General features: G+C 50.0%; 2 protein-coding genes across 4 annotated transcripts in view; one reads left to right on the top strand and one right to left on the bottom strand.

Annotated features, from left to right (window-relative positions):
- Positions 1–4,511, bottom strand: part of TRANK1 (tetratricopeptide repeat and ankyrin repeat containing 1) — a 216,858-nt gene extending 212,347 nt beyond the window's left edge. Inside the window, exon 1 of the mRNA XM_077269326.1 lies at positions 4,283–4,511. The gene's annotated coding sequence lies outside the window, so the exon portion shown is untranslated. The remainder of the gene's footprint in view (positions 1–4,282) is intronic.
- Positions 4,512–4,560: 49 nt separating this feature from the next.
- The window catches only part of MLH1 (mutL homolog 1), a 113,930-nt gene continuing 105,395 nt past the window's right edge, over positions 4,561–13,095 (top strand). For 2 of the 3 annotated variants that reach the window (XM_077269328.1, XM_077269329.1), the window contains exon 1: positions 4,561–4,824. In XM_077269328.1, coding sequence (XP_077125443.1) covers positions 4,709–4,824 — 116 coding nt within the window. In that variant the 5' untranslated portion in view covers positions 4,561–4,708. The remainder of the gene's footprint in view (positions 4,825–13,095) is intronic. The other variant, XM_077269330.1, reaches the window with a different exon arrangement.

The following is a 13,095-nucleotide window of genomic DNA, read 5'->3' on the forward strand; positions in this document are numbered from 1 at the left end:
CGGATAAATTATTGCATTGGGAAGCTCCGGGAAAAAACGCTAAAAATCCACGCAAAACACGCGAGAAAAACGTGAGAGGATTTACTGCGAAAGGACACCGGATTTGCTCAGGAAAATTCTGTATACATTCCTGAATGTGGGCACATAGCCTCACAGTAACCATAGAAAGCCCTGCACTGGAACCAAATATTCAATAGAAGCAGATTTATAGTAGTGCAGATGAGATATAGATCAGCAAAAAAGAACCAAAGCAAATAAAAAAAATATTAAAAAAAACCAAAAAAAAAACAGACCATTGTCACCTCATGTGGCAATGACTCTGGAATGTTTCAGAGTATCCCAGTGACTCAAATTTTGGTCCGCAGGTTGATAAAATATAGCCCACGATGGAGGCACCCCGACCGGCATCATAGTTTCAACTGTACTGGCATCATGGAGGCTGATAGTTGAAAGAAATAATAGAGCTGGGAGCGTCAGTGCAGCAGGCGTGATGACGTCTCTATTTTGTGCCTGCTGTTCCGAGCAGTGAAGAGTTTAGAATGGTCGCAACCGAGGCCGGAGCAAACACCATACTCCACCGAGGACTAGGTGGGGCCCATCATACCATGCTGAGGACTAGGTGGGGCCCACCATACTGTGCGGAGGACTAGGTGGGGACCACCATACCGTGCGGAGGACTAGGTGGGGACCACCATACCGTGCGGAGGACTAGGTGGGGACCACCATACCGTGCGGAGGACTAGGTGGGGACCACCATACCATGCGGAGGACTAGGTGGGGCCCACTATAACTTGAGGACTAGGTGGGGCCCACTATACCGTGAGGAGGACTAGGTGGGGCCCACTATACTGTGAGGACTAGGTGGGGCCCACCATACCGTGAGGACTAGGTGGGGCCCACTATACCGTGCGGAGGACTAGGTGAGGCCCACTATACCGTGAGGAGGACTAGGTGGGGCCCACTATACCGTGAGGAGGACTAGGTGGGGCCCACCATACCATGGGGAGGAATAGGTGGGGCCCACTATATCGTGCGGAGGACTAGGTAGGGCCAACTATACCGTGAGGAGGACTAGGTGGGGTCCACTATACCGTGTGGTGAAGGACTATGTTGAGCCAATATTACAGTGTGGAGATCACAGTAGCGGAATCATACCGTGTGGAGGCCCCATAGTTTGCTAGGAAGGGTTCAGTAGAGTCATCATACTGTGTGTGTGTGGAGGGTACTGTGGAGGAATTCACTGTTGGGGTATCGTACTTTGTTTGGGGGGCACTTTTGTTGCCATCATATTTTATTATCTGTTTTATTTATTATTTCAAGTTGTTGTTTTTTAATCCTTTGTTAGTGCATGTTTAAATTAGCCCATTGGGCCATATTCTTTTTACTGCTCTTACATATTATGTTATGCCAGTATGTCCCATGTTGTGACTATGTGTTTGTTTTATTCAAAGATCTCTTACCGTAATTAAAATGTACTTTGTTCCTGGGACAACCTCCCTAAGTTTGTTTCCATATGAAAAGGTTCATCATTACATTTTGTAAGGAAAAACGTCAATTTTAGACATTTCTCTAACAAATATCAAGGTTGGTCTGCAACTTTGCCTAAGTTTTCTAATTTTGTACCTCTGTGATTTGAGTTTATTACCCCTGCTATAAAATATAAATGGATGTAGCACAAGTTAACTTGACAAGTGAAGAACCGGCTATTCGGCAATGTGTGTTGCTCAACAGAAATTCCGACAAGTCGCTTGGCTGTTAAAAAAAAAAAAAAAAAGAAAAAACAAAGAAATGTTATTGGCTTGGATTAAATACCAGGTTTCACCTTTTTGAAATATAGGTAGCCCAGTGGTGCAGACCCTGGATTGCACCTGCACTGTATTTGACTGGTGCGGTTTTATCTTTTGGGGAATTTTGGAAAAAAAAAAATAGATTTTGCAGAGAGATAGTGTGAGATCTTTATTGATGTGCATGGAGGCAAAGTTATATGCAAATTGTGACCTGCAATGAAAAAACATCACATAAAATTATTATTTTTTCACAGTAACCTTGTCTGCAGTTGTCAGTGAGGTAGCATTGTGGCCTGCAGCAATCAGTAGATTTAATGATATGTGAAAGCACAATGTACATGTCAGCAGCTCTAACTTCCTCTGTACGTGATTTGTCAAAAGACGGGGAGAGTGAAGCGACCGCTGATTGGCAGAAGGGATCGCATGACACAATGTTATGAGGTCCCCAGAAGAGGCAGCAACGGCACCGCTAGAACAGAGCCTGCACCGGCGGAGACTATAAGTGTTTTTTTTTTGTTTTTTTTTTAAGGGTGAATAATACATATTGCTTAGGTGTTATCCATGTAGTAGACCACCCCTTTAAGTGCTTGTACCATGATGCAGTAAACATATCTAGAATTAGGGAGAAAGTATGTAAAGAATATGGAGGGATTTATTTAGTAGCAGCTTACAATCCTCATTCAGCATGTGTAGCTGTAACAGGACACCTGACTCAGCAGGTGGTCCAGCCCCACCAGCTAGTATCCAGGCTCATACAGGATGACTACCAGTGCAGCCCACGCTGTGTGACTGCTTCATTCAAACTACCTCCAGTCAGAAAGGATTTCATAAGGAGATTTAAGGAGAATATGGAGTCATCATACATTCTAACCACACACCAGTTACATTTTCAAGAGCTCTAGAAATGGGCAGAATGCCTCCCAGGGTCTTGATCAGTTCCAGCACCCCAGTGTAGGGAGTTACGCAGAATGGCTAGTAAAAGCCGGGTAGCAAAGCCGTGTTTGGTTTCCAAGTGAAATGGGGGCCAGGCCAGATCCGACAGCGCCAGAATAGCATCCCTATCACCTTCCGCTGGGAAGCTATGACCTTTCCTAGGTTTTGGGAGTTTTAGCTACAAACCACCACGGGAGGGGGATAAGAACTATCCCAGGGGCGAAACAGGTACCAAGGGGTTAAACCCATGTGCTCTCTATTGCTTGGTCATGACCAAATACTGAACTTGTACATGTGGCCATAGGGTGCTTTCACATTGCATTTGTGGATCCCGGAGGGACATACGTCCAAACCCCTTCGCAAAACAGGGAAGGGAAGGCAAACTCAGAAGCAGTCTACTTTGTCTGAGTGTCTGCCTCCTGTACGTGTACACTTCCCAAAAGCTAAGCGATCTTCTATTTAAGAAAATGGGTCTGCAATTGTCTATGACTTTATAACATTTGTCTGCCTGTAAAATATTTTTGCCTGCTTAAAACTGTGTCTATGACCACATGACAATTAGGTCTGTCTCCCTGTTTCATTGTGGTGATTTTTTGAGGGTGGCCTCTTACTGGTAGTACATAGGTACTCATATCTGTCATGTTAGTCTTTTCTATAACCTATGAGCCATATCCTATTGAGGGACAAGCAGAGATGTTGTTATGTACTGAATCTTGTGAATGACAATGAGCTAATAGAGCAATCCTCTAACACCTAGTTGTGTAACCTATGGGGCATATCCCTCTGAGGGGACAAGCAGAGACGTTCTGTACACTGTAACATTCAGTTAGTGTCAGACAATTGGTATTTTGTATGCATGTTGGATTCTGTTCTATGTTTTACTGTAGAATAGGGGCTGACAGGGACTTAAAGGACTGCCGACGTTGAGCGGGGGCGCCATATCGAATTTTAGGGTGCCAACATTCACTGGCAGCCTAATAGGGCTCTATTAGTCAGTATAGGAATATTACATCTACTTCTATAAACTCCCTGTTGAGCAGTTATCAGCCCCATTTAATAGAATTGGGAGGTGCTATCTTATTTAATATTTTTTAGATTAAAATTGTACATTTTTAAATATAATTAAAAGTTCAATTTTATAGGGGGTTTTTTTCCGCTGCGGTGGTCACGACACAATTTCACATGCCCCGCAGAGCGGTGCCAACATTGCACAAGAACCGATGTTGGTGACTATGGACTGCGCAGAGCTCGCTCAGCAGTGGACAGCACCTTACAGTAACATGGGCATTGATATTCCCTTGGGGCGTGGGCATTGGCCCTGGGGTCCATAGGGTTAATGCAGCAAGTCAGCCCCGTGGGGACTCGCCCTACGCCTTCAGGCCAGTGCCACATGGAGACTCATGGCTGTGCCACTGCCTCCCACACTGCAGCCTCTGGCAATAAGCGGCCAGTGACGGCCTGCCTCATGGGAGCTATGGAAGTTGCTGCATGACTGCCATCTTCATGCCCATTCCTACATGTACTAATACGTCCAGGGCCCGAGCTGCCGGCATGATACCCACCTGTAGTCTCCGCCCTGCTCTGGGGACCGCGCACATCCGACATTAACAAGGAATTACATAGGTCACAGACTCTCCCTTACACCGCTGCTGCGGGAGCAAAATGCGGGAACCTGCGAGGTGACGAGCGCAAACCCTAGAGCCTCCAGGACAAGTCTGATAAAAGTAGACGCTCATGTGCCCAAGTATTACGAGCTGTGATTAGCGATTGTGGTCTCCGACAACATGGCTTCCGCTGCGGACATCAGTGCAGGATTCATACAACACAGTACGGGCTCTGGAGTCTGGTGGCGAGAGGCATCCGCGGCTGTGATTGGTGCGCGCTACTTTCCGATGTAGAGTGGAGCGCGCCACGCTGCTCTGAGTCTCAGTGTGTGGGGACAGGCTGCGGCGGTGACAGGTAGCAGCGGTGACAGCAGCGCCGGCATCATGGCTCCCCCGGCCGGGGTTATCCGCCGCCTGGACGAAGCTGTGGTGAATAGAATCGCTGCGGGGGAGGTGATTCAGAGAGCCGCTAATGCCATCAAGGAGATGATAGAGAACTGGTAATGTCCGCGCTGACCGACCATTACCTCCTAGGGGGCTGCGCGAGCCTTAGCTCCTGCTCTCCCAGGGGGCTGCGCGAGCCTTAGCTCCTGCTCTCCCAGGGGGCTGCGCGAGCCTTAGCTCCTGCTCTCCCAGGGGGCTGCGCGAGCCTTAGCTCCTGCTCTCCCAGGGGGCTGCGCGAGCCTTAGCTCCTGCTCTCCCAGGGGGCTGCGCGAGCCTTAGCTCCTGCTCTCCCAGGGGGCTGCGCGAGCCTTAGCTCCTGCTCTCCCAGGGGGCTGCGCGAGCCTTAGCTCCTGCTCTCCCAGGGGGCTGCGCGAGCCTTAGCTCCTGCTCTCCCAGGGGGCTGCGCGAGCCTTAGCTCCTGCTCTCCCAGGGGGCTGCGCGAGCCTTAGCTCCTGCTCTCCCAGGGGGCTGCGCGAGCCTTAGCTCCTGCTCTCCCAGGGGGCTGCGCGAGCCTTAGCTCCTGCTCTCCCAGGGGGCTGCGCGAGCCTTAGCTCCTGCTCTCCCAGGGGGCTGCGCGAGCCTTAGCTCCTGCTCTCCCAGGGGGCTGCGCGAGCCTTAGCTCCTGCTCTCCCGGGGGGCTGCGCGAGCCTTAGCTCCTGCTCTCCCGGGGGGCTGCGCGAGCCTTAGCTCCTGCTCTCCCGGGGGGCTGCGCGAGCCTTAGCTCCTGCTCTCCCGGGGGGCTGCGCGAGCCTTAGCTCCTGCTCTCCCGGGGGGCTGCGCGAGCCTTAGCTCCTGCTCTCCCGGGGGGCTGCGCGAGCCTTAGCTCCTGCTCTCCCGGGGGGCTGCGCGAGCCTTAGCTCCTGCTCTCCCGGGGGGCTGCGCGAGCCTTAGCTCCTGCTCTCCCGGGGGGCTGCGCGAGCCTTAGCTCCTGCTCTCCCGGGGGGCTGCGCGAGCCTTAGCTCCTGCTCTCCCGGGGGGCTGCGCGAGCCTTAGCTCCTGCTCTCCCGGGGGGCTGCGCGAGCCTTAGCTCCTGCTCTCCCGGGGGGCTGCGCGAGCCTTAGCTCCTGCTCTCCCGGGGGGCTGCGCGAGCCTTAGCTCCTGCTCTCCCGGGGGGCTGCGCGAGCCTTAGCTCCTGCTCTCCCGGGGGGCTGCGCGAGCCTTAGCTCCTGCTCTCCCGGGGGGCTGCGCGAGCCTTAGCTCCTGCTCTCCCGGGGGGCTGCGCGAGCCTTAGCTCCTGCTCTCCCGGGGGGCTGCGCGAGCCTTAGCTCCTGCTCTCCCGGGGGGCTGCGCGAGCCTTAGCTCCTGCTCTCCCGGGGGGCTGCGCGAGCCTTAGCTCCTGCTCTCCCGGGGGGCTGCGCGAGCCTTAGCTCCTGCTCTCCCGGGGGGCTGCGCGAGCCTTAGCTCCTGCTCTCCCGGGGGGCTGCGCGAGCCTTAGCTCCTGCTCTCCCGGGGGGCTGCGCGAGCCTTAGCTCCTGCTCTCCCGGGGGGCTGCGCGAGCCTTAGCTCCTGCTCTCCCGGGGGGCTGCGCGAGCCTTAGCTCCTGCTCTCCCGGGGGGCTGCGCGAGCCTTAGCTCCTGCTCTCCCGGGGGGCTGCGCGAGCCTTAGCTCCTGCTCTCCCGGGGGGCTGCGCGAGCCTTAGCTCCTGCTCTCCCGGGGGGCTGCGCGAGCCTTAGCTCCTGCTCTCCCGGGGGGCTGCGCGAGCCTTAGCTCCTGCTCTCCCGGGGGGCTGCGCGAGCCTTAGCTCCTGCTCTCCCGGGGGGCTGCGCGAGCCTTAGCTCCTGCTCTCCCGGGGGGCTGCGCGAGCCTTAGCTCCTGCTCTCCCGGGGGGCTGCGCGAGCCTTAGCTCCTGCTCTCCCGGGGGGCTGCGCGAGCCTTAGCTCCTGCTCTCCCGGGGGGCTGCGCGAGCCTTAGCTCCTGCTCTCCCGGGGGGCTGCGCGAGCCTTAGCTCCTGCTCTCCCGGGGGGCTGCGCGAGCCTTAGCTCCTGCTCTCCCGGGGGGCTGCGCGAGCCTTAGCTCCTGCTCTCCCGGGGGGCTGCGCGAGCCTTAGCTCCTGCTCTCCCGGGGGGCTGCGCGAGCCTTAGCTCCTGCTCTCCCGGGGGGCTGCGCGAGCCTTAGCTCCTGCTCTCCCGGGGGGCTGCGCGAGCCTTAGCTCCTGCTCTCCCGGGGGGCTGCGCGAGCCTTAGCTCCTGCTCTCCCGGGGGGCTGCGCGAGCCTTAGCTCCTGCTCTCCCGGGGGGCTGCGCGAGCCTTAGCTCCTGCTCTCCCGGGGGGCTGCGCGAGCCTTAGCTCCTGCTCTCCCGGGGGGCTGCGCGAGCCTTAGCTCCTGCTCTCCCGGGGGGCTGCGCGAGCCTTAGCTCCTGCTCTCCCGGGGGGCTGCGCGAGCCTTAGCTCCTGCTCTCCCGGGGGGCTGCGCGAGCCTTAGCTCCTGCTCTCCCGGGGGGCTGCGCGAGCCTTAGCTCCTGCTCTCCCGGGGGGCTGCGCGAGCCTTAGCTCCTGCTCTCCCGGGGGGCTGCGCGAGCCTTAGCTCCTGCTCTCCCGGGGGGCTGCGCGAGCCTTAGCTCCTGCTCTCCCGGGGGGCTGCGCGAGCCTTAGCTCCTGCTCTCCCGGGGGGCTGCGCGAGCCTTAGCTCCTGCTCTCCCGGGGGGCTGCGCGAGCCTTAGCTCCTGCTCTCCCGGGGGGCTGCGCGAGCCTTAGCTCCTGCTCTCCCAGGGGGGCTGCTGCTTGCCGGGAAGGTTCTGTCAGGCCTGCAGCACAGCCACCATGCACAATGCTTTCCATCCTATGAGGCCACCACTAGTGTCTGGAAAGAGCCTGCCTTAGTCCCAGACTCCAAGATAGAGCAACCGTGCAGAATAATAACCATTTCTATACCTCTGACGCAGCTGTGTACATCACAGAGGACACATGTACAGGGAATATCAGACATTACAGCGTAACACAGGAGCTGATACTGTGAGGAGTGAGGTTCCTGCTCGCAGGCTACAGTCTGAGGAAATAGAAGAGAGCAGGGGGCATGGTACAGACTGCTTGTGTTGTCCGGTCTGGTCATCTACTCCAGTGAAATCAGTAGGAGTCATACGGGGCCGAGCATTAATAACCACAGTGTTCCTGCAAAATATTAAAGCATCATCTAGCCGGAGTTTATGGGGGTACATGGCTCTGATCCATCTACCTATCTACTATATCATCGTCTATTTCTGTTGTTTGTCTGTAACGGAAATCCCGCGTTGGTGATTGGTCGCCACATAGTTCAGTCACGTTTACTGAACAAGTTCTGTCAGTCACAGTGCCACGTAGTTCACTCACGTTTACTGAACAAGTTCTGTCAGTCACAGTGCCACGTAGTTCACTCACGTTTACTGAACAAGTTCTGTCAGTCACAGTGCCACGTAGTTCACTCACGTTTACTGAACAAGTTCTGTCAGTCACAGTGCCACGTAGTTCACTCGCGTTTACTGAACAAGTTCAGTCAGTCAATGTGGTGTACAAAAATACTTTGGGTTGATATTGTTAACAAATATATTACAGTGTCGATGTACTTCTTTTGTCCGATTTATTTAAATACAGTTATTCATGTAATGGTTTATATATTTTGATGATCTGTTTAATAATTTCGTTCAGTTGTATTAAGTTCTATGAGAAATAAAATGTAATGATAATGTATATATTTTACCCGGAAAATCCTGCGTATTCATTGCATTTTTCTTAAATCTGGGTCATTCCATGTCAAGTGGACCAGTGTTCCCCACTCGACCTTCTCCGATTTTGCTGAAAATTTGTAAGGATGTACATGTATGTTTGAAAAGAGGTTCTGTAAATTTTTAGGGCCAGATCTCAAATACATTGGGCACTGTTGACCTTTCACTGGAGGTTCCACCAAGCCTGCGGCTTCAGCTAAGAGGATTTTGCAAACTTTGGCACATAGCCATTAGAGTTCTATACTGGCTATGATGCTGAAATTTGGCATACTAGCTCAACTTTTGCTGCTAAACACGATAAAATTATTACCGGCTATGACAAAACAATATTTTGGCCGCAATTTTGTGTCAAAGTAGCTTGAAAAACGCATTGCATAAAATTTATGCCAAACTTTGCCCATATATAACTCAAGACCAAAAACCAATAGTAACTGGTGCTTTGCCCTGTACACCAAACATCTACATGACTTTGCATTGCTGCAATATCACAGTCAAAGCATATGTATTTGTGGAAATATTCACACCCACATATGATGAAAAACTTAAAAAAACTAATTTTACCTATTTTTAGGTCAAATTTCTCAAAAAGGGTACCCCTAAAATATATTCTGATATCATTAGAAAGCACATTTTTCTCAACAAGGATCATTGTTTTTTTTTTGTTTTTTTTGGAGTCTCTCAGTTTAAGAAATGAAAAATGCCACTGAACATGGTGTTATTTATGCGCGTAATGCATTGATTTTGTGTTTGATTTTCCGATTCTTATCACGTTACGGAGTTGTATTGTAGAGAAAGATAAGCCAGGTACAAAATGCATTTTCTAGCAAGATTGCTTCAATTGGAGGGCTTGAGCCGAAAGACATGGAGCAAACAAAAACAGCACAGTGCAAAATGTGTCTGGATTACAATCACCTTTTGGCTTATTTGAAGCAAAAGCTGCAGGTGTCCAGTCGGGCAGAAAAGGTCCAAATCTTGACATTGGCACCTAAAAGTTGGTCCATTAAGCTATATCAGACGAATCCAGTGTCTCTGAACGAATGGTCAAACAAGCTCGAAAGCTTAAATGTGAACATGGGATCTTAGCCTTACCTAGAATCAAGTGTGGCAAGAAAGTTTCTGAGGAAGTGAAGAAAAAGGTGCAGGCATTTTTTGAGGATGATGAATTCAGTCGAATGTGCCCTGGTAAAAAAGACTATGTATCAGTGCGAATAGCAGGAGAAAAAAAGCAGATGCAAAAGCGACTATTACTGAGCAATATGAGGGAAATGTTTGTTGCCTATCGGGATCGGAATGGCCCTGAAATTGGATTTTCCAAGTTTTGTGAGCTTCGGCCAAAGTGGTGCGTAACCGTTGGATCTGCTGGAACACATTCCGTTTGTGTGTAAAATTCACCAAAATGTCAAACTAATGCTTGCAGCATGCCCAATCAATGATGACTACAAAGAGCTCATATGCAAAATGGTCTGTGGAATTGAATCCAAGGACTGTATGCTTGGCCGTTGTGATAAATGCCCGGGTCCTGAAGTTTTAAAAGAATTTCTAGTCAATGTGTTTGTCAACAGTGACCCTGAAGATATTATTGAGTTCAAACAATTGATTCACACTGATCGAGACACGTTTGATACCACACAACTGACTGAAGAAGATTTCATTGAAGAATTGGTTTTGAAAATTTCTAAACTTTGTAGCCATCACTACATCGCCAAGCATCAAAGTTGCTATCTGAAATCGCTGAAGGAAAATCTGAGACCTGGAGAGCTTGTGATCCTTGTGGACTTTGCTGAAAATTACTCATTTATTGTTCAAGATGCCATTCAAGGTTTCCACTGGGAAAATAATCAAGCTACAGTACACACATTTGTAATTTACTTCAAGGAGTTAAATGGTGAAGCTGCGCAGAACATCAGCTTGTGCATAATCAGTGATTGCTCACGACATGACACAGTTGCAGTCCACACTTTCTTAAAGGGCCACTGTCACCCCCTCCAGCCGTTATAAACTAAAAGAGCCACCTTGTGCAGCAGTAATGCTGCATTCTAACAAGGTAGCTCTTTTAGTTTTTGGTGCACGTATTCCCAAAATAAAGGGTTTTATATTTTCGCCAAAATACCTTTCTTTAGCCAGGGAGGCAGGTCCTCACCCCTCTGCTTGTAACGCCACACTGCCGTCACTCAAATGTTCAGGGGTGCCGGGCACCGCCCCCTCAGCGCTGTTTACCCATGAAATCCGGCGCCTGCGCTGTGTAGTACTGTCTGGTGCAGGCGCAGAGAGCTCTGGCCGTCTGATGTCACAGCCAGGCTTGCAGACTGTGCCTGTGCGGCCGCCCTGCTTGTGAATCCCAGCCCCGCACTCTGCATAATGCATAACACACTGCGGGGCTGGGATTACCAAGGTGGGTGGCCGCACAGGCGCAGTCTGCAAGCCTGGCTGTGACATCAGGCGGCCAGAGCTCTCTGCGCCTGCACCAAAAAGCGATACACAGCGCAGGCGCCGGATTTCATGGGTAAACAGCCCTGAGGGGGCGGTGCCCGGCACCCTGATCATTTGAGTGACGGCAATGTGGCGTTACAAGCAGGGGGGTGAGGACCTGCCTCCCTGGCTAAAGAAAGGTATTTTGGCGAAAATATAAAACCCTTTATTTTGGGAATACATGCACCTAAAACTAAAAGAGCCACCTTGTTAGAATGCAGCATTACTGCTGCACAAGGTGGCTCTTTTAGTTTATAACGGCTGGAGGGGGTGACAGTGGCCCTTTAACAGTAGTTGTGGAGTATCTCAAGACTCTCATCTATGGGATTCGCCATATCCAGTACTTCAGCAATGGATCTGCAGCCCAGTACAAAAATTTTCTCAACTTGTGCCACCACAATGCTGATTTTAATATCAGCGCTGAATGGAATTTTTTTTGGTACCAGTCATGGAAAGTCGCCCTGTGATGGGATTGGAGGGAAAGCAAAGAGGTTGGCAGCTCGTGCCAGTCTTCAACACCCAACTGAAAACCAAATACTGACCCCGGTGGATTTATTCAACTTTTGCAACGAGCAACTGCATGGAATCAAGTTTTTTTTTGTTCCAAAAGAAAAAAATTTACGAAATACTGGTAGTTCAAGAGGAAAGGTTCAAAGATGGACATACAATTGCTGGAACAAAAGAAAATCACCAGTTTGTGCCAATTGATGACAAAAAGATTCGCATTTCAAGGGTGTCAAATGACCCATCATCTTTCATTGCCCATGTAGATAGATCTGTCAGATCAGAAATGCCTTTTGTGCCAATTGCTAACCTCCAGCCAGGGCAATACATTGCCTGCATTTACGATAGGAACTGGTGGATTGGAAATATTTCTGAAATTTCAGTCGACAAGCATGATGCATTAATAAATTTTATGCATCCTCATGGACCAGCTAACTTCTTTCACTGGCCTGTGAGAAATGATACATGCTGGATTCCCGAGCAGTCAATCATTGCAATAATTCCAGCACCAGCTGCTTCAGCAATGGGCCGACCATACAGCTTCTCTGAACCGACTATGTTGCAAATTCAGGAACAATTCCAGACCACTTAGACTGAACATTATGGCTTGGGAACCAACAAAAGATACCCAATATTAGGCTTGGGATCCTAGGCAAAGACACCCACCCTCAGGCTTCGGAACCTGCGATAAAGAGACCGCCCGAGGCTCGCCTTGCACGGCTATCGGCCATGGCTCCTAGGCGATGGGGCTGCCAATTCTCGAAAGACAGCATTATTACAATTCTTAATAGGATTATAATACCAATTCTTAGGGAATTGGTTGTGGTATTACCACCATGGACCAACGCAAGGGTTTGTATAGTGCAGTTACCATTCATTGCGTATTAATAAATAACACCATGTTCAGTGGCATTTTTCATTTCTTAAACTGAGAGACTCCAAAAAACAAAACAATGATCCTTGTAGAGAAAAATGTGCTCTTTCTAATGATATCAGAAATAATATATTTTAGGGCTACCCTTTTTGAGAAATTTGACCTAAAAATAGGTAAAATTCGTTTTTTTTAAGTTTTTCATCATATGTGGGTGTGAATATTTCCTCAAATACATATGCTTTGACCGTGATATTGCAGCAATGCAAAGTCATGTAGATGTTTGGTGTACAGGGCAAAGCACCAGTTACTATTGGTTTTTGGTCTTGAGTTATATATGGGCAAAGTTTGGCATAAATTTTATGCAACGCGTTTTTCAAGCTACTTTGACACATAATTGCGGCCAAAATATTGTTTTGTCATAGCCGGTAATATTTTTATCCTGTTTAGCAGCAAAAGTTGAGCTAGTATGCCAAATTTCAGCATCATAGCCAGTATAGAACTCTAATGGCTATGTGCCAAAGTTTGCAAAATCCTCTTAGCTGAAGCTGCAGGCTTGGTGGAACCTCCAGTGAAAGGTCAACAGTGCCCAATGTATTTGAGATCTGGCCCTAAAAATTTACAGAACCTCTTTTCAAACATGCATGTACATCCTTATAAATTTTCAGCAAAATCGGAGAAGGTCGAGTGGGGACGATTTTTAAAACTGGTCCACTTGATGTGGAATGACCCACCTTCATAAATAAACTACATACGTATTGTAGAATACCCGATGCATTAGAATCG

This window comes from Ranitomeya variabilis, chromosome 6, assembly GCF_051348905.1.
Source record: "Ranitomeya variabilis isolate aRanVar5 chromosome 6, aRanVar5.hap1, whole genome shotgun sequence".
In the NCBI taxonomy this organism is placed as follows: Eukaryota; Metazoa; Chordata; class Amphibia; order Anura; family Dendrobatidae; genus Ranitomeya; species Ranitomeya variabilis.